Consider the following 27,538-nt stretch of genomic DNA (forward strand, 5'->3'; position numbering starts at 1 on the left):
TGTATGCATATAGAGTGGGTTTTCCTCCTAAACCCTGTTGAAAAATACTGAAGCAAAACGTGCTTTCTGTGAGCAAAAATATTTGACTGGGTAAATTGAGATGCATGACCAGGGTGTAAAAGCACCGTAAGAACATAGGTAATATGTATGTCATGGGTATTTGGTGACTGTGGTTGTAATGGGTATCTCATTCGTGATTTGAAAGCACCGTTGCAATCTCACAATTCTCTCTTATGTTTCTTATGTTTTAATTAAAATTTACTAAAGTAAGGGTAGAATAATACATGCAATAATAAAAACATGCCTACAACTAGGTAACAGTAAAGTTGTCTACATTTTATAATAAAGATGTGGCCAGAAGGGGATTTCAAATATATATGAAAAATCCTAATCTTGAGAAGACTGACAATATTTATTTCAAAAGTAGAAAGAATAGATGGTCCCCATAAATATGACAAAATAGGGACAGCCTTAGAACTTACTTCTGCACTTATTTCTAAGCAAAAATTTTGCTATTTACGTAGTTTGTCCGATTTCAATAATCAAAAAAATGTCCGACTTGCAAAAACTTGACTGAGGTCTGCACTATTGGAAGAAACAAGCTTCTGCTTATTGAGCCCAAAGTGTGTGTATTCACATGTAAGCAAAATCTCATTTCATTTTCACTATATAGTTCAAGACACAGACATGTAAGACTAGCTCATGAGCTGCAAAGGTAAACAGTTGTTTGACATACAGAATTTGAATTATCTTTGGAGAGTGTAGCTCAGCTGATGAAACAAGAACAGTGTGTTGGGATTAAAGACCGTTTTGCTGGCATCCTCGTTGACCTTCCATAAAAAGTACACTCCAGGTGTGCTTTGAAGCACTTTTTTTTTTTTTTTCCTCCTAAAACTAGTATAAATATGGAATGCTGTTTCTTCTTTTCCAAAGTGTCTATCTTGTGAATGCATTTAATCTGGAAATAATAAAACTGCTTTTGTATTCTTCTTTTACTTACATTCACTGCCAGGACATATACACAAGAAATAGCAGGCTAAATAACGTTTTCGTAATTAAGACGCATGCAGCTTCTTTGCAAAGACATCAGCAACTAAATATATTCTGTTTTCTCTAGATCAATGAACTGAGCCATGTTCAAATCCCTGTTATGTTGATGCCAGATGATTTCAAAGCATACTCAAAGATAAAGGTGGACAATCACCTTTTCAACAAGTAAGTACAAGTAACAATTCTTTGTAGAAGTGGATAGTAGCAGTGATATTTTTATGAAGTACTATGTACTCTGTTATTTTTCAGTTGATGGGACTGAAGTTTTGATGATTAAGTTAATCCTGCGATAAGCATAACCATCTGTGCTGTTCTGAAAAGCAACAGCAGGGGCTGCTGGGTAGTATTTTGCCTTCGTATGGCTTATTATTGCCTTATGAGTGTCTTGCATATTGAAGGTGATCCTTTCTTGGTGTGATTATTCCTGATATAAGCACTTATCTGGGTCTTTTTAAAAACGTAAATTCATGTGCATGTACTTTTTATTAAATATTTGAACAAGAATGAGAATTTAAAGCATGTACCAAAGCTGAATAATATTCAGCTTTTTATAATCCATAATACAAAATCATACCAATTGTATAGAAGCTTTGAAACTATTAAGATAATTTCATGCAATATCTACATCTCTGAAAAATAAGATGCTCCATGAACTGTATGTACAGACATACAAAACTATTAATGCTGGTTTGTGTATAACCTGAATTTTATTCAAGAATATATTTGGGAAAAGGGAAGAATTCTACTACTTTGGGTCTTCCATACTGCGGCAAAGGCCAAAATAACTTTTCTCACATATAAGTCTGAAATTAACTGTAGGATATTAAAATTAGCCCTGTACTGAATGAGTCCCAATTTTCTTGAAGCTTTGGCACTGTCAGTACTGGTGTCACAGATGGTATAGTAATTCTTGTGTAATCCGATCTAAGATTTCACCTTTGAAGTCATTTTAGGGCAATGGGAAAACATCCTCTTCTGCTTTTGAGTCCAGGTTCTAAAGTTATCAAAATACGGTTTGTGTTTATTTCATCCAATTATGTTGTAGCTTGTTAGAAACAAATGTGTATACATTTGTTAAACATTGTAAAGAAAAAGAAAAGAATATGGTGAGACCAAATCTCATTGAATAAAAGAAAGCATTAGAAGAAAGATTGTAAATTTCCTTACCCTCTACTTTGTATGAATAGATTTGAGACAGAATACTCTAGGGTTTTTCATTGCATGTGCAGATGAATGAAGTTAATTTGGTTTTCTATTCTTTCAGAGAAAACATGCCAAGTCATTTCAAATTTAAGGAATATTGTCCAATGGTTTTCCGTAATCTGAGAGAGAGGTTTGGAATTGATGATCAAGACTTCCAGGTAAGTTCTGAACTGAGGGGTGATACCTCTTGCAATAGGAAGAAAAAATAATGTCTGGACACTACTGACGAGATGCTATATTCAGCCGGGTCACTTAGATAACAGTTGCTTCAGCACTGTGTCTATAAGAGATGTGGTTTCTGCAATGACCACAGCCTTTTTTTTTTTTTTTTTTTTTTTTTTCCTTCGTGCTCTTTGTCTTTAGAAGAGAGTGACCTGTAGCCTGCCAGCTTCACACTGCTTCGTTATGTCTCCTTTTCCTGTTGTTAAGAGGATCTGGAAACAAATAGCTTGCATAGAGCAGATACAGCAAAACAAGAAATTTCTCTAGATTTGGCAGGGTTCTTCCTTGCAGTCAAAGCTTCTTTCTGTCTTTGCAAAAGAAAGTTCTTGAACTCTGCTTCAGTCTGGTTTGCCAATACTCACTGACATTCCCTTTTCCATTGACTGTTCCTAATGTGCACTATTTCAGTCACAGGGATAATTCCTTCTGCAGTCACGCTGCGGGATGTCCTATCCAAAAGAGCACTTGCTGTGTAACCCAGCGCCGCCTCCTGTCGTGCTCTCTCACTCTTTTATACTATTTTGATGTGGGCTGCAGTTGTATTTGTAGCCTGTCACTAAGATATTAGGACAAGATATTTAGTGAACAGTTTCAAGTAGCTAAACAAATTGTACAAAATGTGTTTTTCATAATGCTCCCATTCTTGCTACGTCGAGCAGATTGAATACGGCAGCCGAAATCTACATCTAAGTCCTTCAACTGTCCCCTTTACCAATTTTCCCCTCGTCAATGTGTTAAAAATGCGTAGATGGGTTAAAACACACTTGCAGGAGTGTAGATTGAGATTAGGTTACGGATCTCGATATACAGCCACTATAACTTTGGTAAGATATTTTGCCAGTAGGTGGAGAAGAGGGTTGGGTTGGTTTCTTTTGGTAAAGCTGTCATGATCCTATCAGGTGATTTTTATCATTATCCTGTTTTCTGAAGAACTGTAAAAGGAAATACAGCAAGACTCGGGCCAACAGTTAAAAGACTTACAGCAAATTGCATTCCTCGTTCAATTTTCCTGATGGACCAAAGAGGATCCTATTGTTTGGGAAGTTATTTGATCCCTTTAGCTGAAGATTTCCTTTTCCTTGGCAAAGGAAAAGGATCAGTGTGTCAAAGAGGAAGGACATGTAATTGATCTTAAAATTATGGTGTCAGCTCATGCTTGATATCTTTTAGAAAATGAGGTGATGACATTACTAGGCAATCAGTTGTATTTCATTAAATATATTAGAAGGCAAGATGCTGTCATTAGTTAAAACTGGCAAACTTGGCATAATCAAAAATGCTGCGTTCCACAGTACTGAAATGTTTCCATCTCCATTACTCTTCTACAACAGAAATTACTGTTGTAACTATGTCTTACTGCTGTTTGGATTTAGTAACAATTAACAGTGTTAAAGTAATGTTAAAGGATTGTCACTAAATGAAATGTCTGTATCTTTAGATTAAAACCAAAAATACTTGTTTGCAGCTATATTTTGGGGTTTTTGACAATTGAACCAAACAACAATCGAAAAGAAGAAAATGCAACCACATCTTGGGTTTTGATGTAACAAAATTATGTAGTAGTTAGAAAAAATTCTCCAATGCTATTTAGTAATTTCAAGTATATTTAGCGAAAAACAGGAGATACTAAATACTAATTTTGACCCAAAGGAAAGCAATGTCTGCATTCACTATTCTTTTTTCCCTGAATCCAAGCAGTTTATCACTGTGAATTCTTATTCTACAGGACTGTTCTCATAATTTTTTTTTTTAAATGCTCAAAATCATAATGTATTTTGAACACACTTTTAAAATTAAATTATTTTTACCAAAAGACACATAAATTAAAATTCAAGTCACCCCATTTGTAAGATAGGGATTATCCATATTAAAAATAGAAGTTCCTTTCATTTTAATGTTACGTTCTCTGTGATTTTAAAAGTGAATCTAATTTGACAAAGAGGGACTCAGTGTATATAGATTTTTTTCAGATAATCTTTGTCTTCAGGGAAGCTGTTCCAATGAATATTGGTTAAAATTATTGTCTTATACTTGGAGCCAAACATGAATTGGAAAAAGCCTGTGCAGTATTGAACTGAGGGAAGGCTTGTGGAAGAGATAGCAAATAACTTTCTCTAGGTAGTTTTTCTTATATAATGATTTTCAGGAAGGAGTCCTAATCAATTGTGAACAATGTCATTCCCATTATTGGGCAAGATAGGATTGGTTTAGATAAATAAACCCAATTACCTTGTTCATTAGTCAGACACATCAGTTTAAATCAGGAAGAACATTCATTTTAAGTGTTTTTTGTTTTCAGAATGTTCTGCAGATATCCTTGATGAGTTGTTCCGGAGGGCAGATAGTGCTTACTCATAAGGAAAGACTAAAAAAAACCTACCTCATGAAAAGAATCTGGTAGTGTATCCTCTAATTACTGGGCTATACTAATTTTAATTCTTGACATTCTGTTATTCACTTTGTACGGTAATTTTGTGGACTGCTTAACACATAGGCTTCGTTCACTTATGGAGTGGTTAATACAGGGATCTTCTCTTATCCCTGAAGAGACATTTAAATCTCATAAAGTACAGGTTTCTTCCTACAAGCAGTCCAACTCCAGAGCCAGGGGAATTTCTTAAACTGTATATGGTTCACGCCTTACAGGAAGCCATTTCTAGTAATAGCAATTACGATTCCCATAATGGACTCCCTCCCTTCACGTGATCAAAACCAGCTCTCTTTTCTGAGGTATCTTTGGTAATCTGTCCTCCATCTATCTGTCTTTCATAGATGCTTGGGCATCTCTGAAAGACTTTCTGATTAGTACTGAACTAGGATTAAAGTTTTATGGAGACACATGTGTGGTTACTAATACTGAGTGGGGTTTTTTTGGTGATTCATTCTTTATTATGGACAGCAATGTGGAAAATACAGGATGAGGTTAGTTAAACCTTGAGTTTTATTCAAAGGTTGCCTATAGAAACTTGTTATGACAAATTAAGTCTTCAGTCTAGGTTCTTACGTCAAAAAAATGATTTTATTAGACCCCCATCTTCCTCCTTGATCACATATTACTAAGATACTTATTGCATCAAAATAAAAAATGGTCTGGCTGGTTTTTCTTAGAAAGGGGAACACGGGTAATGATTAGTGAGTATGAATCACCATTGCATTTGAATAATGGAAACAACACTTATGTAGACTATAAATTATCAAGGGGAAAGATATTACTGTTATGTTTTGTGCTGTTGGATGTTACAAGTAAGTACATACAGATCTGAGATTGAAGATAATTTTTTAAAGTGTCCAAGTAATTCCACAAGACAGAGCATTAAATCATGACAAATTTTGCCTTGATAGGGTAAATTATCTTGATCTTTTATTTTTTTTAGTGACTCCTATTTCATTGAAAAAGAATCCCTGACTCTTTAAGATCTTCCTAACATTGACAGGAAAATACTTGAGAGTTCCTAGCAGAAAAGAAAAAAAAGGGATTAGAAAACAGATGTAGTAAAGTAAATCCCTCACTGCAGTCCTAAACTAATTTCTAATTTCTTTGTTCCCCCATAGCTTTAGATACTGGTTTTGCAAAGGTTATTCTACAGAAAGGCCCCTTTTTTCCATAATATATGGGGTAGCTCTGGTAACTTTGGAGTTTCTTTTCAACTTGGTTGACATAATTTCTTCTCTTACAAAATTCAAGACTGCAATTCTGTCAGAAGAATTACAGGAATAGCTTCTGTAAACTGCAGAATTATGAGGGATTAACAGGCAAGCAGCTAACTTAACGCCCCCCAACAAACTTCAGAAAAATAGGATCTACTGCAGTAACAAATGCTTCTGCTGCTGTTGCTCTGGAAAGGGAAATGTACTTTACTGTGCTCCAACACATCTGTTCTTACTTAAAGTTATTGCTGAATCCCACATCTGGATTCTGCTAGGCAAAAGAGGGAGACTGGGTTCTTGCCCAATAAAATAGAATTGCTCTTAGCAGAGGGCACCAGTGCCCCAGGATACCTAATGAGCCTTCTGCTGGGGACGGGGGAGAGCACAACTGATCTTCCTTAAAGTTTTTAGTACATACTGTGATGGGAGACATGCTCAGATCTGACTTTGTCCGTCTGCAGGAGCAGTTTCTAGAGGTTCTCTGTACAGGACAAACAATTCATACGGAACTTTGAGCAGATGGTCTGAAAGTTCTTTTTGATTTAGAGATGCTTATTATTTTTCCATATAAAAGTTTGAAATCTAAAATGAAAATTAAGAATTCCTGCTTTTAAGCAATTTCCCTAATAACAAACTCTGGTGGGTTGACCCTGGCTGGATGCCAGGTGCCCACCAAAGCTGCTCCATCACTCCCCTCCTCAGCTGGACAGGGGAAAGAAAAGATAATGAAAAGCTCGTGGGTTGAGATAAGGACAGGGAGAGATCACTCACCAAATACCGTCATGGGCAAAACAGACTTGGGGAAAATTAATTTATTACCAATCAAATCAGACTAGGATAATAAATAATAAAGCCAAATCTTAAAAACACCTTCCTCTCACCCCTTCCTTCTTCCTGGGAACTTCACTCCCAATTTCTCTCCCTCCTCCGCCCCCTCCCCACCCCAGCAGCACAGGGGGATGGGGAATGGGGGTTCGGGTCAGTTCATCACACACTGTCTCTGCCACTCCTTCCTCCCCAGGGGAGGACTCCTCACACTCTGCCCCTGCTCCAGCCTGGAGTCCCTCCCACAGGAGACAATCCTCCACGAACTTCTCCAGTGTGAGCCCTTCCCACGGGCTGCAGTTCTTCAAGGTCAGCTCCAGCATGGGTCCCTTCCACAGGGTGCAGCCCTTCAGGAGCAGACTGCTCCAGTGTGGGTCACCAGCCCTGCCAGCAAACCTGCTCCAGCCTGGGCTCCTCTGTCCACGGGGCCACAGGTCCTGCCAGGAGCCTGCTCCAGCGCGGGCTTCCCACAGGGTCACAGCCTCCTTTGGGCACACCTCCCTGCTCTGGCATGGGGTCCTCCCCGGGCTGCAGGTGATCTGCTCCACCATGGGCTGCAGCAGGGGGACTGCAGGGGAACCTCTGCTCCAGTGGCTGGAGCACCTCCTGCCCTCCTGCTGCACTGGCCTGGGGGTCTGCAGGGCTGTTCCTCTCATATTCTCACTCCTTTCTCTGGCTGCATTTGCTGTTGCACAGGGTTTGGTGGTTTGTTTTTTTTCCTTTCTTAACTGTGTTGTCCCAGAGGCACTACCACCCTTGCTGATGGGCTGGGCCTTGGCCAGCATTGGGTCTGTCTTGGAGCTGGCTGGAATTGGCTATATGGGACATGGGGGAAGCCGCCTAGCAGCTTCTCACCGAATGCACCCCTGTAGCCCCCACACTACCAAAACCACAAGCCACCTCTAGCATCAAATTGCAGACAACAAGGTCAGCAATAAATATCTCAGCAACAGCTATGTTAGGAGTTGGATCTTTTCATTAAATGTTTAATAAAATGCATAAAAAAATCCTGGAAACCAGAACTGTCTTGGAAAAGGAAATTCCTGTGCTGGTCGTTTTAGCATGGTAAGTCTGTCAGTGCATGAAAAGTTCTTGAGCTCATCTGTCAGATGAGATACCTGTAGCAGAGTATGCAGTTTGTGGATCCCAAATGGTCATTGGCACCAAGATGTTCAGAACTGCTGATGTCTGTTTGACATGGGCATAGGCAGTAGTGGTAGTAAAGCATTGAGCCAGCTGTACTAACAAAAACTGTGGTATTTATGGTCTTTTCGGCATGTAAAAAATGAAGTTTGCAATCTGAATATTATGTTCTAGGATTTGGTGCCTTAAGTGCGAGCCCAAATAAGAATTTAGTGACTGTAGGACTTAACCTTAGTAAGTATGGCAACAGAACCTTTGGTTTCTCTTAGTCTTCCATAGAGAAAACATTTAGTTTGCCTTGATTTCAGCAGTTTCTGGCCTAAACTAAGTGTCATTCACAATTGGGTATTCAAACTAGAAAAAAGTAATTCAGTATGTGCTGGCAACATCAGAACAATGAGCTGATAGGCACTGCCTGAGCTCTGACAGAGACCGCTGTTGAAAGTGAGGCATCGAGCCAAGCTTTGCAGGACTAAAGGAGAGAAGCTCCCAGAAAAAGAGCCCTAACTCTGTCCAAAGCAAGTGCCTGCCTTAAGCTGACAGCTCCAAATCCAGACCTACAGTCTCAATAAGATAACCTGATTTAGGAAAGAATCATGTGTTCTATTAATTAAACTCTCATTTGACCAACTCCAGAAACCCATAACCCTTCTCCTGGAAGGATAGCTCAGTGCAAAAAACAAGTTGGTGTTTTGCTTTTTTTTTTTTTTTTTTTAAATGCCTTTCACCACGGTAATCATTCCCTGAATACAATTTGCTTATAAATGTTCATAGGTCTTCAGATTATGTACATCCACATCTTAACGAGATCATAGAAGGGACTCAATATTTCTGATGGATGCACCACAAGACCAGTGGTGGTCTGGTTTTGTCTTTTGGAGGCCCCATGACATTCACCATAGGTCTTTTGAGAGCCCTGCTTTTGAGCTGACAAGGAATCATTGTGCAGGATTGTCCGGACAGCTGCCAAAGGCAAGGGAAGGTTGTACCACTGAATGTGCTTTTGCAGCATATGTTAGTGGTCAGGTATGCTTTGCTACATGCCAGACTTCTGAAACGTGTGTCAGTGTTGGGGATCAGTGTTTTCTGATCATGTTTCCTCATCGGTGTTTCCAGCCGTGAACCTGCTCGATGGCAGTGGTAGAATGCATGGTGCCAGCGTACAAAGTAAACCCCAAAGTCTTCCCTACCATTGCCTGTATGACAAAACCAGACATCTCTGGGTCTGGTGCTTCTGTTGTTATATTAAACCAGTAGCGCTTTGCCTTCCTTCTCTCTAGAAATCACTGGCAAAACACTGTCCTGAACACCATCCCAGAAGTGGGCAGCTCATTTCAAATTACAGCAAAAAAAGAACCACCCTGGAGCATCTATGTCTAGTTGTATGTCACTGTGCTTCTCTGGTATGCTTCTTAATTGGTAATCGAGGTCTAATTCATCCCTATCCATCATTCCTGAGGGAAAAAAAAAAAAAAGGTTGGGGGGAGCTGCAGGCTTGTCTTCACGAGAAGCTGTGTGTGGGCCAGGCTGTGGCAGAAGAACGTCCAGACCTCGTGTACGTAATTCTCTAGCAGCGATGAACCACTGCCAGGCTTTTCCACTGACCTATGATTTCAGTCATCACAGAGCATCATCTGCGCACTTGTTTTTGCCTATTTGTTCATGCAAAGCTTGCCCAGAGGCACTCTTAAATAGCCTGGGATGTGATCTGATTTGTCTTTAGGATACGTTGGGCTTGTGAAGCTCTTTTTAGCGTTTTGGATGAGATCACAGTACCAGAAACCGTTGTTTGCCTTTGTCCAGACATCACAAAATGGGAAAGATTTAAATCAATGAGAAGCTGTTAAGCCAGTCAGTTTGAAAGATTACCGTTCTTCTAAAGCTCTCCATGCTTTATCGCCAGATTTTTCCTATTGCCCTTTTTCTCTTTTTTAGAAAAAGCTCTGACTCCATGACAATTTTTACTGGGCTCCTTTTTTAGATTAGTTACATGAAGTATTTGTGTTACATCCAACGCACAGTTCGCATGTTCAAAGTTTCTAAAATATAATCTTGTCTGCTAAAGTAGCAGTTAGAAAACAATGACATTTACACTAGACGTGTAAGAGATTAGAATGAGCTAATTAAATTGACCTTTAAATCTCTCCACCCTCTTGGAGGCTGTGGCTAATCCTTGGCCTCCCACTGTGGAGATAAATATCCGTGCTGTGAACGTTTTAAGCAAAGTGGGCAGAGGAGGGAGAGCCTCACCAGCAGTTCGTCTTTGAAGAGGAGGGCAATGCTTTGCCAGTTATAAATACAACTTGCAATTATGGAGTGGGGGGACACAAGCTTTTCCTGTACTTTAGTGGCTCTGCTCCATATGTTTTCTCACAAAAAATGGTTTCAGTTGGAAAAAATAGCTCCAAACAGCTTAACTTGTTGCTCTTAGAAACAACAACAAAGTCTCTCTGGAAATCAGTTTACTTTTTTTGATATCTGTTGTTGGTATAACATGTTATCAATAATACCATTAGTGTTAGTTAATTACGATAGGCTACTATTTTTAGTGACCAATGTCCGAGGTAAAAATAGACTTGCAAAGGATAAAGCATTAGGTGGTGTTTTAGCTGGCTTCTAGGGACTCTTGATGACGCCTCTTACGAAGTATTTGGATTGATATTTTGTGACTTTGATTTTTAAAATGCCAATTATTGCAGGGCTTTATAATAAAAAAATGTAAATAATAGATGATTGTAAATGATAACAGTCAAAATTTAACTGTCAGTGAGCAATTGACGTTTCATGCAGTGAAAACTTGCAGAAGATGCAAAATCTGCCTAAATGGCCAAGTGGGATAAAGACAAGGGTTTTGTACAAAAAAACCCTTTTGATGGCATTCTGAGCCTGTCCAAATGAGATACCTTTTAATACAGTCAGATGAATAGTTATATGAATAAAAAGGAGTGCAGAACTATGGAGGGGAAGGCTGCATTCAGGGAGGGAGTAGCTCTGAGAAGGAACAAGAGGTCAAAGAGGACAAGAATTTAGCACTAGTGCGAGCTCCTGGCTAGAAGGAGTAACTGCACCCTTGGGTGAATAAATTGGAAGGCATAAAATAAGAGCAGAAGGAGCTCTAACTTTTTTTAACATCTGCTTATTTTATACCTGAAGCTAATACTATATATAGTTTTGGTGCTAGTCATCTTAAAAAAGGGTGTTGAAAATTTGGATATAGAAAAAATATGGAAAAATGGCATCAAAGGAGTTTAAGAAAATAGAGAATGCCTTGTGGTTGGAGTGGCAGAGTTTGACCTGCTGCACTTGCAAGAATTAGAATCAAGAAGTAAGTAGGATGTGAGTATCCTTGCAGAAAAACAATACTAGATAACTTTAGGAAAGAGTAAATAGGAATGACTGGGAAAGGAAACAATTCAAACTAAAAATCAGACTCACCTTTTCAGCAACACAAATAATTAAATACTAGAAAAACTATAGGGGTGAATCTTGGTCTTTTGAAGTCGGAAAAATCAAGACTGCTTTTCTGGAAGTTGTACCTTGACCAAAAGCAGAGATTGGAGTTCAGTTTAGGAATGGCTGGGTGAAACGAAATGGCTTCTGATGGGTAGCGGTTGTGTTGGATTCTAGTTTATGAAATTCTGTTGAAGGCTCCGGAGAAGCTTCTGTGAACTTCAGAGAAATGTGGATCAGGCCCAAAGAGCACCTGTGGAAAAAACCTTTTTCCTTACCCAATATATTTCTACTGTAGGAAATAAAACTGTGTAGGTTGCTGAGAGTTTGGGAGAGAGATGCTGAGGGAAGAGAGTGGGTCAATAGTAAAACTAAGTAACGTTTCCGTTAACTTGCTGAAGAATATGCTATTCTTGGGTGACGTGATGACATGTAATTCAGGTGTGCTGATTAACTTTTTGTATGAAGAACTCTCTGGGAAATGAAATACTAGTAAGTGGTGTAGCTTTTACCCATTTATATTTAAAGCTGTATTTTTATTATTTTATCAGAAATTAGTTCTGTGGGTATGGGACAAATTCTTTGTGATCTGTAGCCTCTCAGCACTGAAGACCAGATGAGTATTTCTGGTTGCCTGCTACTCAGTGCAATATAGGTGATACTTTTTATATTGATTTATGTAAAGGCAGTGAGAATTCCAGCGAGTGATTTCTCAGAGGGAAATTATTTGGGGAGAGAGGGGGAGGTATGTGAAAGAGAAATTTGTCTCGTAGAGGTATCTCTGAGCTTGGCATGTTAAATGTGTCTTCAGTTGTATAAGTAATTACACAAGTAATTTAGTGTAGTCTTTAAATGACCTCATAAAAGTATTCACACTTTAAAAGTACAAAACCTTTTCTTTCTCCTGAGACGAAAAAAACAGCAGGCACAAGATTAAAACTTCACAAATGAGAAGTGAATGGGGAATTGGCAGAACACGCACACTCGGAGCAGGAGACTTGCAGTGAGTTGCTAAGTGAAGCTGTTAAGTGGAACAGGGTATGTGTGGCTGACAGATGCTTTAATTGTGCCAGAGGACCAAGGCACATCGTGGCGGAGTTGGAGAAGGCTGGGAAAATCTGAAAATCTTTTCTCTGAGTTTTGTGCTCGCTAACGCTATATACAAGCAGGTGATTTCTTTTAAAATTATCGTGACTAATGCTCCACCCTTATACAGCCAGATACGTGCTCCACTGGTTCCTGGCAGAATCTGGAAGAGCTATGTAGTAGCAGTAAGTGACGGTAAAGCGGTTGTTAGATCATCAAACCTGTATCTTTTGGAGGATAAGAGTTGGGTGGTTTTTGTCTACATCTGAAGGATATCCTCCTTCTGGCTTTGCAGTTCATAGATCTGTGCTAAGTAGAGGAGTGGCTTATTTCCCATCTGTTCATATTCCACTTAGTCTTCCCCTAATTAAGAAGCGGAGCCAGAGGGAATTCAATCTGGTATTTGCCATGATCTATCTATCTCTGTCTCTCCTTTCACCCTCCCTCAACCTCACTTATATTTTGCTTTCGGAAAAGGGAGACACTTGAGTTTCATTCTTTATTTCCTGCCCAGTCCCTGGAGCAGCCTCACCTAAGGAGATACTATCGCTGGGGATGGCGATGGGTCTGTCTCAGCTGAGTTTAGCACTGAACAAGGAAGCAGAGGACGAGCCCGATGCTGCTCCCTTTAGAGAGGTTCAATCAGCTTTTCTTCCAAGGCATTTGTGCACGGATGTCTGCAGTACAACTTGTTTTACTCGCTTTTTGTACAAATCATCACTGAAACATATCTGTGTGTTCTGATAAAAGTCATCTGGATCACAGAAGTGTTTTACCATGTACTGCCTCACAAAACTGCATTTGGCAGTAAGAGACAAGTCTATACAGCGCATCCGATAGCAGTCTGAACTACAGAGCAGTACAATTCAAATAAATGCATGTTTTCAGTCTATCTGATGAGCACTACTACATGTTTCTTCTTATTGTCTGCATTAAGATAAAGGTGACTGACTTAAAAACTTGGGTTAGATAACCCCAGAATAAGTTAAACTTTTTTACTTACCTAGATATGTCTAAAATCTAATTTTTAAAAGAGAAAACCCCACAAACTTTCCACAGCCTTTGTGGTGTAAAGTGCATATTGGACGTCACAGGTCGTCTTACTCATATTTTTGTCTGAAGATGTCTCACCAGCTATAGTTTTACTGGTGGCTGTGCTTTAAAGTGGCATAAGTGCAGGACCTTCTTGGCCATTTTGTGTGTTAACTTATGGGAAACATTTTCCGACAAGGAATCTCTTCACTTCTGATGCGCGTACTATTAATTTGTTAGTATTTGGCAGGATTGAATGGGGCGCAAAATGCTTTGATTTATAGTTAACGATGTTGGGTCAAACAGGTAAGTTAGCTTTACCTACATCAAAAGGGAAGTATCTTAGTGTTTTTAAAGTATTTTTAAATAGCCATATTGTTTCCCCTTTGAAGCCCCTAAACTCTTGTTTGATCCTTTCAGTGAAGCTGTTCCTTGATCTTACTTGCTAATTATGACTTACCAGAGCAGGCCAATTCTTGTCATCTTTTTATTTCAAGATTTATTGTCATGATCAGGCAACATATGTATTTTATTGAAGACTGATTTCTAACGATAAACAAATACAACTAGTATAGTTGAGAGGTATACTTTGTATACCTCTATATGCATTGTACCTAGAAACTTTACTTTAGAAGGAATTTGACCTTTTCGCTGTTCACAGAAGTGAGAGTTAACCATTACAAATAAAACTGTCCACAGACAAAACTCAGCCACACATTTATCAGCACAAGAAAGTGGTAATGCAATTACTAGTAATCAGCACAACATGATGTAATTAGATTTTTCCAGCTTTTTAAACTGTACTTATTAAATAAACTTAAGCAAGTATAAAGCACAGCAAATAGTAATATTAACAATATCCTCCATGTTCCACCTTCTTTCAAAGTTCAGAGGCACTGCATTCTGTATCTGAAGAGAGCTTTATATTCAGAGAGTTATCACAGGAATGGAGAGTTAGTAAAACTCAAGTGGCAAAGAGGTTGTTTAATTAGAGGTTGTTTTTATCTTAAACATGTTTAATGTTTAAACATCTGATCTTAAAATCTAATTTGTTGCTAGAGTCACAGTATTGTAGAGAGGGCATTTGGGTTACCCGTGCATGTACGTAAAGGTGCTGCTTAGCATAAAGTTGGTTGGTTTATTCTAACAAATTAATATGCATGTGGTAAAATGATAGCTGTGTGCATTCTTAATTAAGCTTGATATAGATAACTACTAATAAAATAGCCATCTACTAAATAATAAGTGCATCACCATTTATTTCTAACCCATTAAAGCATTAAGAAACAGTAATGTGTGTGCTAAGTAATTGTCTACAGATGTATTATATTCTCTTGTTAGCAACATTTTCAGTTTGATAGTTGTATTTGCAAATTAACTTGTCATTATAGTTAACAATCAGGCAGAATTCATTTCCATTAGAAAAAAAGGCTATTGCTGGAAAAAAAGAAGCAGTAAAAAGTCAGTGACTTTACAAGATTTCTTCCAGTTGATTTAAAGTATGACTAAATATATTAATTTCTAATTGAATCTGACTAGTTTCTATCATTTTTTCCTCTCTAGCCTGAATTGTAATGGAAGAAGCATGATAAAAGCAGCATTAGTTGAATTATTCTCTTAGTGTAATAGCTGTTGCTTCTTTTTAAGTCAGAATTTCTTATTGCTTATGCTCTCCGTATTTTTAAATGCATCAAGTTTAATATTCCATCATGGGGGGAAAAAATCTGAATAAATTTATGTTTGTTTTGACGGGTTATTACATAAATATACCTGTTTACTAGATATTCCTGGTTAACAATGGGATGAAAGGAGGTTCCTGGAAAGCAGGAAGAACTTTATTTTAAGGCCCAACACTTAGAAGAGCTCTCCCATGCAAATAGTGCTTGTGAAGACAAAAGGAGACAGATTTTAGAAGAGCAAATGGTTATAGGAATAGCATTCAGAAGGTTTGAAGTCAAAAGTGGTTATTTCTGTCTCGTTCTGGCCACAGAATTACTAACTGAGCTTCAGCAACTGAAAAGTCCAGAGAAGCATCATCTCCCATGTGTTATATCTCAGTCAAGATGTTGCTAGCAAGATACTTCTTTTATACCAAGTACTCCCAGGTCTGAACTTCACTCATATCTGACAAGTCTTTGGGTGAGGAATGTTAAGATACACCTCAAGAGTATTTGAAATTTTGGAGAATAATGCTAGTTCAGGTTCTTCTTACCATCTTCCCTCTTTCCTTCCTCCTTCAGATGTTCAGTGGCAGACTAGCAAGTAAAATTTTGCACAACTTCTTGTAGCAAAACAACTTAAGTCTCCCCCCAGGTTAATTGCTTTCAGGGTTTAGACCACATGGCTTACAGTTCTCTGGGGAAAAACACATTCAGAAAACTGGGGTTACTGCTTTATTGCAATAGCTAACCTTGGAATAATGCACCTATTTTTGCTGGGAACAATAACAAATAAATACCCAGTAGCCTTTTTTATTGCTAACTGAATTACAGCCTAATAGTTTAGCAGTAGTTTAATTCACTGCATACACTAATGATTACCCATGCTTTAGCTTTTTTCAAAATTAAAAGTAATTATTATGTTGACATCATATTTTTTAGTTTGTGATGAAGGTAATATAATTTGCACAACTTAAAAAAAATTCTATTATCAGTTCTTCATCTAAAACTATTAGGTGTATGTCCTGTCAATAAAGCCAAATCCTGCCTCTACAATAGAGAGGATTTCTACAGAGGATGGTTTCTAAAACTAACTTTATGATTCAATTTGAAAATTAATGGAGTACTGATATCAAATGTAGCATTAAGAAAATTTGATCTGGTTTTGGTACCTGTTCTCTTGAATAGACTTCATTAGTACATAAAAACATTTCGGTGGTGGGAAATCAATTTGAATAGGAAACATCTGAAAACAGTTAAAGAAAACTGCAGTAATACTTAAATTCCCTCCTCTAGTATTTTCAATGCCATGTGGAGTGGTGGTGTATCAGGACTCACATCTGTTAAAACTGGCTGTCCAAAAGCCAGTGCAGAGAAGAAACGGAGTCTGCAATGATCCCTAAAGCTCTGTTCTGGTCGGTCTAAACAAACTGCTTATTTATGAACATTAGGGAAGCATCCACGTTCTTTCTTTCTTTAGTGAATAGAGACGATAATGGAGCAAGACATCACTTTTTTTATCATAGGCATCAGTAATGATTCTAGTTCATTGCACAAGCCTAGGAATATACATGGAGAAGTGCACAAAGATTTATTTCTCCTACATGTCATAATTAAGGTTTTCATTCTAATAAGACCTTGTAGAGCTGTGTGCTTTTAGGTGACTTACTGTTACTCCTGAGTATTCAGTTGAACAAAAAGTAACCTTGTGGGAAAATGGTTTTATTTCATATTAAACTGATTTCAGAAAGCATTCCACGTTCGGGATAACATTTAACTGTGCTGAAGGCCTGTTGAAGTCAATGAGTCTCCAAAATGAGACACAATTGTATGTGTTCAAGTGTCTTAAATTTGGGCTATAGTTGCCGTCATCTCTTGGTTGAGGTTACTACTTACTGACCTTCTGTCACTGGGGTTGAATCTGCCTTCAATGGTAAAACTTCCAAATAAGACACAGCTCTTATGAAACCCACAAAATTTTATTTTTATACCTGGTTGTGGTAGGCTGAGCCTATTTGTAATTACTTTCTGAAACCATCATCATTCTTCCAGTGTATGTCTGGTTTGTGACTTAGTTCACAGTACCTTATCAAACCCCACAAACATGATATTCTGTAGCTGCTGGAGCTGAACTTTTGCTATTTAGGAATCTGCAATGTTTACATTTATATACAAAATTTTATTAAAACTTTCTGTGAAAATGGCTTTTCTTCTAGCAGGGAGAGCGTTACGCTCTGTGAACGTGGAATGGGGGAAGTGTCTTTCAATTTAGCAACAGCTGCTTGTGCAGTATGATACAGTGAAGAGCGGTAGCAGGAGCTGGGGTTTTCTGCTACCAGTAGGGATATACCAAATGGGTACTGCAAGTGTATTTCATAAACACAGAAGTGTTCCAGCAGTCTGTAATTAACTTGTTTAACCTTTTCAGAGGATGGTCCATTTTTATGGAAGGACACACAGGGTGTAAGGACATCATTGTGTTTTCTCATGGCTGTGCTCGTGCTGTTACTACTTATTTAAAAAAAAATAAAAAGGTGTAATTCATGTATGTAACAACTGGCATAACTCTTACTGGTAAAGAAAGACATTTCCAGCCAAAAGAAAGTTGTTAAACTTTGTCTAATTTATTTTTACTGTATTTAAATATAAAGAAGCCTAATCTGAATACTTATTTTCTGAAAAAAGCAGAAGGCTTCTTTTGCTACTGTTGAAGCACAAGTTCTCTCAAGCTTCAGTCTAAAGTTGGTCACTAATCTCTAGCAGTTTTTCTTCTAATTACTATACAGTCCTTAACTAATCTGTCTGTAGTAAAGTAGGTCTATTTTGCAAAAGGAGGTACCCTACAATAATACTACTTGCTTAACACTAGATATGAAATCATTGGAATAGCTCTGGTACTAGAACTCAGAAATCTAGCTATGGTCTTTTTTATGTACCAGATCACACTGGCTCAAGAACAAATCCTGCTCAGTTTTAAAGTGAAACTGTTACTATGGATGAATCCTCTCTTTGTAGTTATTGTGGTGTAATACAGTGTTCCTTTTGGATTTTTAATTACTCTGTTTTCTTCCCCAAAGCTGATAATGTATATGTAACGAAGTGCAATAAATTCTCATTCAGCATTGAGAATTATTTTTGAGCCGCTGATGGGCAATACCTTCCCCCAAACGTTCTTTTGTTCTCAGAATATTTTTTAAGCGATTTGTCAAGATAGTCTGTGATTACATGCTTTGCAGAATTCAGCTCAGTGCGGACGTATTGAATGAGATTAAAAAAGAAATGTAAATGTTTTATATTTGTTCTAATTAAAATTTGCATATTTTTGTCTGACGATGCTTTTTTTTGTTTTAAATCAATTGACAGAATTCATTGACAAGAAGTGCACCCCTTGCCAATGATTCCCAAGCACGCAGTGGTGCCCGCTTTCATACATCTTACGACAAAAGATATATCATCAAAACTATAACAAGTGAAGATGTAGCAGAAATGCACAACATACTGAAGAAATACCATCAGGTAATATACTAATTATTTTCAGGGTGTATGATCACTTCTTAAATATTATAATGCCAATCTTTTTTAGAGTGTTAAAAGTTTTAAATTAATAATTATGGAAAAAGTCTTTCCCTTTTGCATGAGCAATTTATGTCTGCAATTCACAAGGCTGCACTTTTCTAAATATCTAAGCTGGCTTTAAGTACAACTATATGTCTACATAATACAGAGATACTAACTTGGAGGCCGTAAGCTCCTTCATCTTACTAGGAAGATGCTCGCTCTTTCAGCAGTGGCCTCTCAAGCTTGAAGCTACTTTATTCTGAGCTTTATTCTGAGGTTACCTGTGTATGAGTGGTGCAGGTGACCTCTTTCTTCCTGCTCTGATCACTGAATGATTTATGTGTTTCGCTAACAACAGATTTCAAAAAAATTTAAAAGTATTGTATCAGAAATACATGGGGTTTGCTGTGTGAATTTCTAGGAATAACATTACAGTCAAAAGTGAACAGTAGAGATCCCTCAAATCAGCCTTGCTATCTGTCATGCTGTGCCAGTGTATATGTGTGGATGGCACGGGGGGGGAGCAGAACTTGGGAAATACAAGAAGCCTTAATAAAATCAGTGCTAATTTTCTTAGTCCTAGATCTGTTTGAATAAGCTCTAAAGCTGTGTGAATCACAAGATTCTCTAAAAATAATCTAAAATATGAAACCCCAAAGAAGGGGGTTTTTTTTATCCTTCTTTCCATCTTCCTGCTCACTTCCATGGGTTTGGATTTCAGGTAAAGACTTCGGGACATTCAGGGTTGGGGTTTTTTTGTTGTTGTTTTCAGTGGTTTGGTTTTTTTGTCTTGCAATATTTAGTAGTTTTCTAACAGTTTCAACCAATATAGGAATCTCAAACTCCAATTTCAAAGCAGCACTGGGTGAATATAAAGTACTCAGGCTTGACTTTTTTTTTTTTGTAATAGTGTTACTTTTGTAAAACCAGTTTTAAAGCAGTCTTCTGAGGTGGAAGGGAGGCAAAAGCATGATTTCAAGGTGCTTGGGATTGAAGCTATTGCCAGCCATCTCTGTGGTGCTGCTTGGCTGTCTCCCTCTCTCCTCTTCCTCTGTTGAAGGGAAATGTCTGCATGCCATCCAACTCCAGAGTAGCTCGGGAAGGCTTCAGTGAGTTAGATATGAACTCTTTTCTCTCTGTGCATATTGGTCTTCTGATTAAATTAAATGTAGGACCACCATGTGTTTCTTTTAACATAGATGAATATTGTCACTATCAGAAATAGTGACCATCTCTTAATTACAGTTTTACTAAAGAGAAATTTTAAACTATTATCTAATTGTAATTTTAGGGTTATTATTTACTAGAGTTTTCAAATTTACAATTTTAGCTTTGATTTGAAAGTGTTTCAATCTGTGAAGCAGTGCAGCAGAATTAAAGTTTTAGTCCATTTTTTACTTGGCATTAGAAGCTAGTATTCATGATCCAGATTTTGAGACTTAATCCAGCTGAGAAGTCATACTGCTTTTCAAAACAACAATCTCCTTTCAAGAGTGTCAATGAAGACCATGCTAACATTAATGAACTTAATAATTTGGAATTTTTTTTTCATTAATGCTTTCAAACATCGGGATAGGTTACAAGGAATAATATCTGAAAGTTGTCTGTACCAGGCATCTAATTTCACTTTATACTGGAAACACATCCATATAAGAAGGCTTGGTGCCTCCAAAAGATTCATAAAGATATAATTTGTATTTCTTTTTGTCTTGGAACTTGAGAGCACTTTACAAAATGTTGTAAATGCAGAGGAACTCAAGTACAGAGACAGTTTAATAACTGGACTTTTTAATGAAATAAATTCATCTCAGTATCTTCACTAATGTACTGAACAAAATCACTTGAATTAATTAAAGAAAATCTAAATTAAATCCCACTTACTGGTGATGGGTGGTACCATGTCCTGTATGTTGTCCTTGGAAATTGAATGCTTGGAATCATTAGGTACAGCAGCTTGTCCTCCCACTTCTCTAGATGTTTTTCAGACAAGTGAAGTTTATCATAGCCTTCTTGACAAAGTCTGGAGAACCCATTATCCTGGTGGAAAGGTTTTAATGATTCCCTTGACCAAGTCATCCCACACAGGTTAGCCTTAGACTAGATGACTAGCTAGTTTCTACTAGCAAGAATGCAATCCCAAATAGCATCCACTGGCATTTGAGCTCATTAATGGTCCCTGGTGTGGTTTTGCTTTGGGCCAGCTAGCTGTCTCCCAAATAATTCTGAGCAAGGTTCAAGGTAACTCAGGCCAGTTACTATTCCTACTTAGGAGTTTGAATATGAGCATCCTCTTTTAGAGGAGAACTTAATAATTTGAATGTGAGTTACTCCATTCCGAGTAGAACTAATGCCAAAGGACAGTCCAAGACCGGTCTAATTCACTGGTATGGAGGTAACGTTATGGTTCTGTCCGATAGCTTAGTTGCAGTAGTACAGGGCTGTTCAGATACTGCACTGGTATTCCTGTGGAAATCTTTGTCAATAAAACAAGTTCTTTTGAGTTTGATTTTATTTTGGCATGCTTTTTTTCTTCCAGTAGAGGAAATGTCAAGTTCTCTGTACTGATTTACATACTTGCCTTACTGCCTGGTATCTTCCTTGTAATTGTTGCTACAGTTAAAGAAGCTAATTGTAATTACTCACAGAAGTACCAAATCTGGGATTTTTAGGGGAAAGTCTGCTTGTTAGCTTTTCTCAGTTTCAGTTAACTGATCACCAGCAGCACTCACCACACATGTGAAATTTTCTGGCCCAGCTAAGTGTGCTTCACAGCCCAGGTGTGATTGTTTGGGACTGGTTTGGGACTTCTAGTGACATGCCTTTACATCGTACCCTGTGCCAGACTGCTCTTAGAGCAGAGCTGTGTTTGAAAGGTTGAGCCTTCCAAGGAAGGGAGCGTGCAGATGTATTCAGACCCAGTTATGTAGTGCAGGGATCATCCTGGGAGGAATAACCTTTCTTCATGTCTTACACCCTCTTTCGCCTGCCCAGGAAGACAGTAATTATCTTCCAGTTACTTCTGACATGATTATGAGCGAGGTTGATGCCATTTATGACAGATCATCTCTTTCCTCTCCCTTTTTCTCGGGCTTTTTTTTTCCCCTCTACAAATTCATTCCAGGTTTCTTCCATCAGTTGAAACTCTGGATGAGTTTCATTTAAACCATAATATTTACTCACCTGTTTCCTTACTTAAGGCTAACAGCTCCAAGCTGGTAGAATTCTGGACCTCAGAAGTATCTGTCCTTGCTTGGGGACCAAACAAGCCTTATCAAATGCTTTCCAAGACTGCTTGAACTGCTTAACAGTAAATGTAAGAGGATAGCTATCTTTAAACAAAGAATACCGGGAGGAGGGGGGACACACACACACCCCATGTCAAGTCAGAAGTGTGAGAGACTGGATATGTTCTTCATTGACCAAAATAGTCTTCATCCCTGGCACATGCAAAATAGCTGTCATTCTCCTTGCACCTTTTTGAACTGTGAAGCTACCGATGATTCATCTGGGAGTTAGTGTGGTCAGCAGAGAGCCATAGTGGGGCAGTTTCCCCATTAACACCTCCAAAATCCAACTCCAAGTACCAATGATTTCTTGTGAAGGCACCAAAAGGTTAGAAAGAGACACATAGACTGCCACCAGGAAAGTAGAAATAAAGGTTATTTTATCAGGAACTGGAGATCATGGAGATGTACAATCCACAAACCCATCCTTCCTCTCTCCATCTGTCTGAAGGGTGCAGTAGGCCGTCCGTTCTTTGGAGCTGTGAGTAACTGAGCTTATAGCTACAGTCTGTATACTTGGGTATTTACAAAAGGAGCAGGAATTGTGCATAGCCTGTGAATACTTGTAAGTCTAAAAATACCAAGTCTAGATCACCGGTTTTTAATTAACCCAAGTTATAATGGACATGACTGTACACCTTGGAGAAATCAGGTTATCTTCAGGGAACAGAATGTTACTTGTAACAATAGTTACTTGTCAGGAGTGAAAATAAAGTAAGTTAGTTTGGCTGAGTTGTTAGCTTTCTCCTTTCTGCGTAGAGTTCTATTGCAGTATTGCTTGGCATTTTGCAAACATAATGAAGTTAGGTGCAACCCAATTTACAGTATTATTACCACTGTTTAAAATTTTAAAAATTACCAAGAGTAAAACCAAAAAGATCAAATTCCAAGCCTAAGGCTACATACTAGAAACATGTAAATAACTGAAAGTGAACCAGGCTTGAAGGCGTGTCAGGAGAAGTTACTATAGAAACAGCACATAAGCATATATAGCAATTCCAAATTAAAACTGTTGTATTGTAAATAATAGTCCTGACAATTGTAAATTATAGTTGCTGCCCAAAATTGTGAGTTACATTCATCAGTTTACCCTGTCTGATGTGATGCCTTTTTTTTTTAGTGGCAGTCAGGCCTACAACCTCAGACAGATGGTGAACGCTTCAGTCTAAACATTGACGCTTTCTGTCAACTCATCAGATGAGTCTGACACTTTCAGTACTGAGTAGGAACATTAGAGATCATTATTTTCTCTTGCAAAGTTTAGAAAAGAGAAAAAAAGTGAAACACTAAACCCACCACTTCTACACAAATGGGGGAATAAAGTCTTTCTCCATGCTTAAAGTTGCAAAGCATCTTGTTTATGTATGACTGGATTATAGAGTCCATTCTTCATGGACCAGCTTTCTATTTGCCTTTAAAGAGAAAATGGCCTAGAGCATGAACCAGCTAGGCTTCCAAGTGTTATGGTAAATACAAATATATATTCTTCTGCTGTGAATTCACATGCTAACCAGTTTTTAACTACTGTAATATTTTCTGATATATAGTGCAAAATGCTGCTTTTTAGTCACATTTTAATGATAATTTGCAGTTGGTTTGGGCTGCTTATATTATATTATCAGTTAGTAGAACTCTTCTCGCTACTCTTCAGACGTTACTTCAGCTGTACATTACTTACTTGTCAAATGCACTAGAACCGTCATTATGCTCAAATTGGTCAGACCTCGAAATATTAGAAAAGTCTTTGCTGTATGGGCTTACCTACTCTCAGATGTAGTTTGACCATTTAAAACTGTGTAAGTTAAATAGTAAACTTAAATAGTATTTAAGGACAATCAAATATTCATTTGAAATACCTCCAAATCTAGTGCTGTTTTGTTTTAAACCTATCCTCCTGACCCCAAGAGCATGGTCCAGAAAACTGGAGTTAAACCTACTGCTCCCTTTGGCATTGTTAAAGGAGAGCTCAGCAAAGTCATCCGTGATAAATGCGTTGCCAGGATTTCACCCGGTATTTAAGGAACGGGTAATACACTGCTTCCCAAAGGAAAACTTTTCATTTCAGCATATATTCAAGCTATGCTTATGTGTTTCTTTTGGATGTATTTTCCTATGCAAAAAAAAAATGTGAGTAATTTATGGAATACAGAATATACTAATGTAGTATATATGTAGATATTTTATAAACTACAGATAAGATTTTCAAGGGCAGAAATCAGTGACAGTTGAGGTAAAATTCTGCAGACAGATGTTCTAGTTTCTGAAATGTCGTGAGTCAAAAGACCCTGTCCTTCCTAGTGAGCTAAACTTGCTTTAAAGATTAAATTAGTATAAATTGATGTAAAAGTGGAGTCCTGTGCTCTTTTAAAAAAGGTGATGGGCAGTATGGAAATTTTTAAAAATAAAATGAAAGCAGCTTGAGTGTCTCAAAAAAATACCACCTTTCGCACACCTTTTTGTTTTTCCTTCATCATTAAAATGGACTTCAAAAGGGATTATTATTCCTCAGTGCTGACACCCAGGTGACTTCAGTAAAGAAAAGAAATTGAGAAGCCATCTCAAAGCAGGTGAAAGAGGGAACTGTTAGCGTCCAAGCCTTCCAAACTACTCATGAGTGTAGGTACCCTTCAGGTTTTCTGCAGGTGGCTGTCCCCATTGACTGCATGTTTTCTTCCCTACAAAGGTAATTGCATGCAGAACTGACACCTATTGCACTGCCTGTTTGTCACCCTGGCAACCAGCAGAAGTAGTGAATAGTACAGGAGAGGGACTGCCCATTTACCAGAGGCAGCAAACACTGGAGTGATGGGGAAGCAAATGGGAAGAAAGGAAAGAACAGAATCAGCTAAAAATGGGAGACAACAGCATAAAGGAGAAAACAAAAGCAGGGAAAAAATATGAAAGAAACAGGAAGGCAGATGAAAGGGGAGAAAATGTAGACACTAAGGTGAAAAAGGGGGAAATTGCACCAAGAGTGGGGTTCAGGACTGCACAGGAATCAAGGAATAGCACAATATTGGACAACAGCACAATATAGTACAACAGGAGAAAGCATTAAAATCATAAATTGATAGAAAGACATTACTGTAGGCTAAAAGCAATTTTGTCACAGAATTGGTGCCAACGTAGGCTTGGGAATACCCCAGAAAAGAAAGGGGAACTAGGTGTCTGGGAATTTGCACCGAGATGGGCTGACATCAAGCCAGTAGGTTGCTCAAGCAGAGCTACGTTTACATTTGTGTCATCCTCCCTCTATGTCATTACTTGCACAGGTTACCAGTGGCTTGCTTCCTCCCAGCTCCCCCCATTTCTTCATAAGCTGCATCTGTATGTATCACAAAAAGAAAGGAAAGGGTAGGTTAAAAGGCAAAGCAAGGCAATATAATGTACTGTAATTTAAACACATGAAGGAGGATGTATATCATGTAACAGTGACCCTGGCTCTTTGTATGTGCTAATGTAGTAAGAGGTGAAGATTTATGGGAGGTTTGTGAAGAAACACAGTTGAGAAGTCCTTCAGCCAGCTCCTTGTGCGATTCAAGAGGCTGCACAGAATGTGGCCTCTGCCCTGTGCTAAGATAACCAACCTATAAAGCAGCTTTGATATAAAAAACCAAGAGAAGCAGAAAAAGTAGGAATGAGAATATATGTGTTCTCATCCAAACAGTCTATGTTTCACCTGCATCCATGGGCCCACTGTTTCCTATAGGAGAGGTGAGCCTGAAAATGGGAAACTAGTTAGTGTGGGCGTTGAGATGGAATTGCCAAAGGGCAAAAGGACCGTATAACCATGGGCTGGAACTGTTACCAAAAAACACATAGAAAATCTTCACTGAAAGATGTGAAATTTCATAGGTAAACATCTAACTACACAAAATGGCAGGATGGACTTGGTTGCACCGGCTCTGTTGAGGCCTGGGTTTCACCAGCAGATGTTTTCAATATATCGATTGTATTTTTTATATATATATAAGCTATTGATGGTGTGCATGGCATTTTCAGAAGAAATCAGCATGCCCAGTGACTCATTTGATTGTACCAGTGCCAAGTATAATGTTCCTGGTAGCGGATTTGCAGCCTAGATAATCACACATGGTGCTAGTATTTAGATTACATTGCACTTGGAGGCAGAATTAACACTGGCCCAAGTCTGAAACAACATGAAATGTTAAGGCTGTTAATCACAGGGCTTGCATCTGAAAACTTGTATATTGAACACCTGTTTAAGTGAAATTACTTTCTTATATTAATTACTAGCAGAAAACAGCTTTATATGCCTTGAGAATCTAACTTTCTGTTGTGTGCTCTAGTATGGCTAATTAATCTTTTTGATGTGTCACATAAGTACCCAATGGATAATTTTCCATGAAACTATTAGGATTAAAAAAAATGGCAATAATCAGAATATTCTGAAATATAACTCTGGACATCTTCTCAACCTCCTCTTTGGGGAGTGATTCCACATCTCAGCGCACATGCACACAACACAGCGGTGGAGGATATTTCTGATTGCAGGCAAGAGGATTTGAGAGGGAAGGTTGAGCCCAAAGGCGTATCAACGTATTGTCCTTCACAATGTCCAAAGTATTTTTAAATAATTATATTGCTTGCCATCCAATTTCTTTAATGAAAGTATCCTAATGAATGTATAGATTTGTCACATAAGCATTTGATAATTCAAGTATGATTGCCTTAATAATGATGTAGAAAATCATGAAAATAATATATAAAGGAGTAAAAGAGAATAAGCATGTTGTGTATTTCTGAATTAATGCTTGCAAAATAAGGCTACCTGTGAGAAATAGGAATGTTGAGTTTTCACATAGAACTGAGGTAGATACAGATCAAGATTTAGTCTTCACTGATGTCAAATCATTCCACAGATTATCTCCAAGGGGAGGAGGAGAAATAGCAGAAATGGGAATTTTACCATGTGTTTTTCCAAAAAGAGCTGAAAGTGGCCTAACTTCTTTGCCAATACATTATATGCTCTATGTTGTCTTACTAGATATCTTATTAGCATTACCATGGGGAAATAAGAAGCTCAGACTCATGTTTTTCATGTAAAATGAGATAGGAGAAGTTCTGTTCTTATTAAGGAATCTTGAAGCTGTATTTATACAAAAATCAATGAGAATATAGATAGGGTCCTAAAGAATTTCGTACTAATTTTCAGCTTTAAGCATGGGATTCAAGAGAGCTCAGAAAATTATGTATTTGAAACCTATGCTGCACAGCTGATAAAATGTGTCAACATGCTGATGATACTTTGTTAATGGTAGTATTGTCCTCATGCTGTGCAGAAAAATGAAAATTGTCTCAATTAACAAAAAATGATGGGGTGTTTATTACAACACTCTTTTTAAAAGATTAATTTTG

The 27,538-nt window shown here is 38.0% G+C and overlaps 1 protein-coding gene across 1 annotated transcript in view; it reads left to right on the forward strand.

Moving 5' to 3' along the window:
• The first annotated feature begins 1,119 nt into the window (after window positions 1-1,119).
• Window positions 1,120-27,538, forward strand: part of PIP4K2A (phosphatidylinositol-5-phosphate 4-kinase type 2 alpha) — a 48,884-nt gene continuing 22,465 nt past the window's right edge. The window contains exons 1-3 of the mRNA XM_009637708.2: window positions 1,120-1,215; window positions 2,315-2,411; window positions 18,681-18,833. Of these exons, the coding sequence (XP_009636003.1) occupies window positions 1,151-1,215; window positions 2,315-2,411; window positions 18,681-18,833 (315 nt within the window). The 5' untranslated portion in view covers window positions 1,120-1,150. The remainder of the gene's footprint in view (window positions 1,216-2,314; window positions 2,412-18,680; window positions 18,834-27,538) is intronic.

The sequence above is a fragment of the Egretta garzetta genome, unplaced genomic scaffold (assembly GCF_000687185.1).
Source record: "Egretta garzetta isolate BGI_Z169 unplaced genomic scaffold, ASM68718v1 scaffold434, whole genome shotgun sequence".
Classification (NCBI taxonomy): Eukaryota; Metazoa; Chordata; class Aves; order Pelecaniformes; family Ardeidae; genus Egretta; species Egretta garzetta.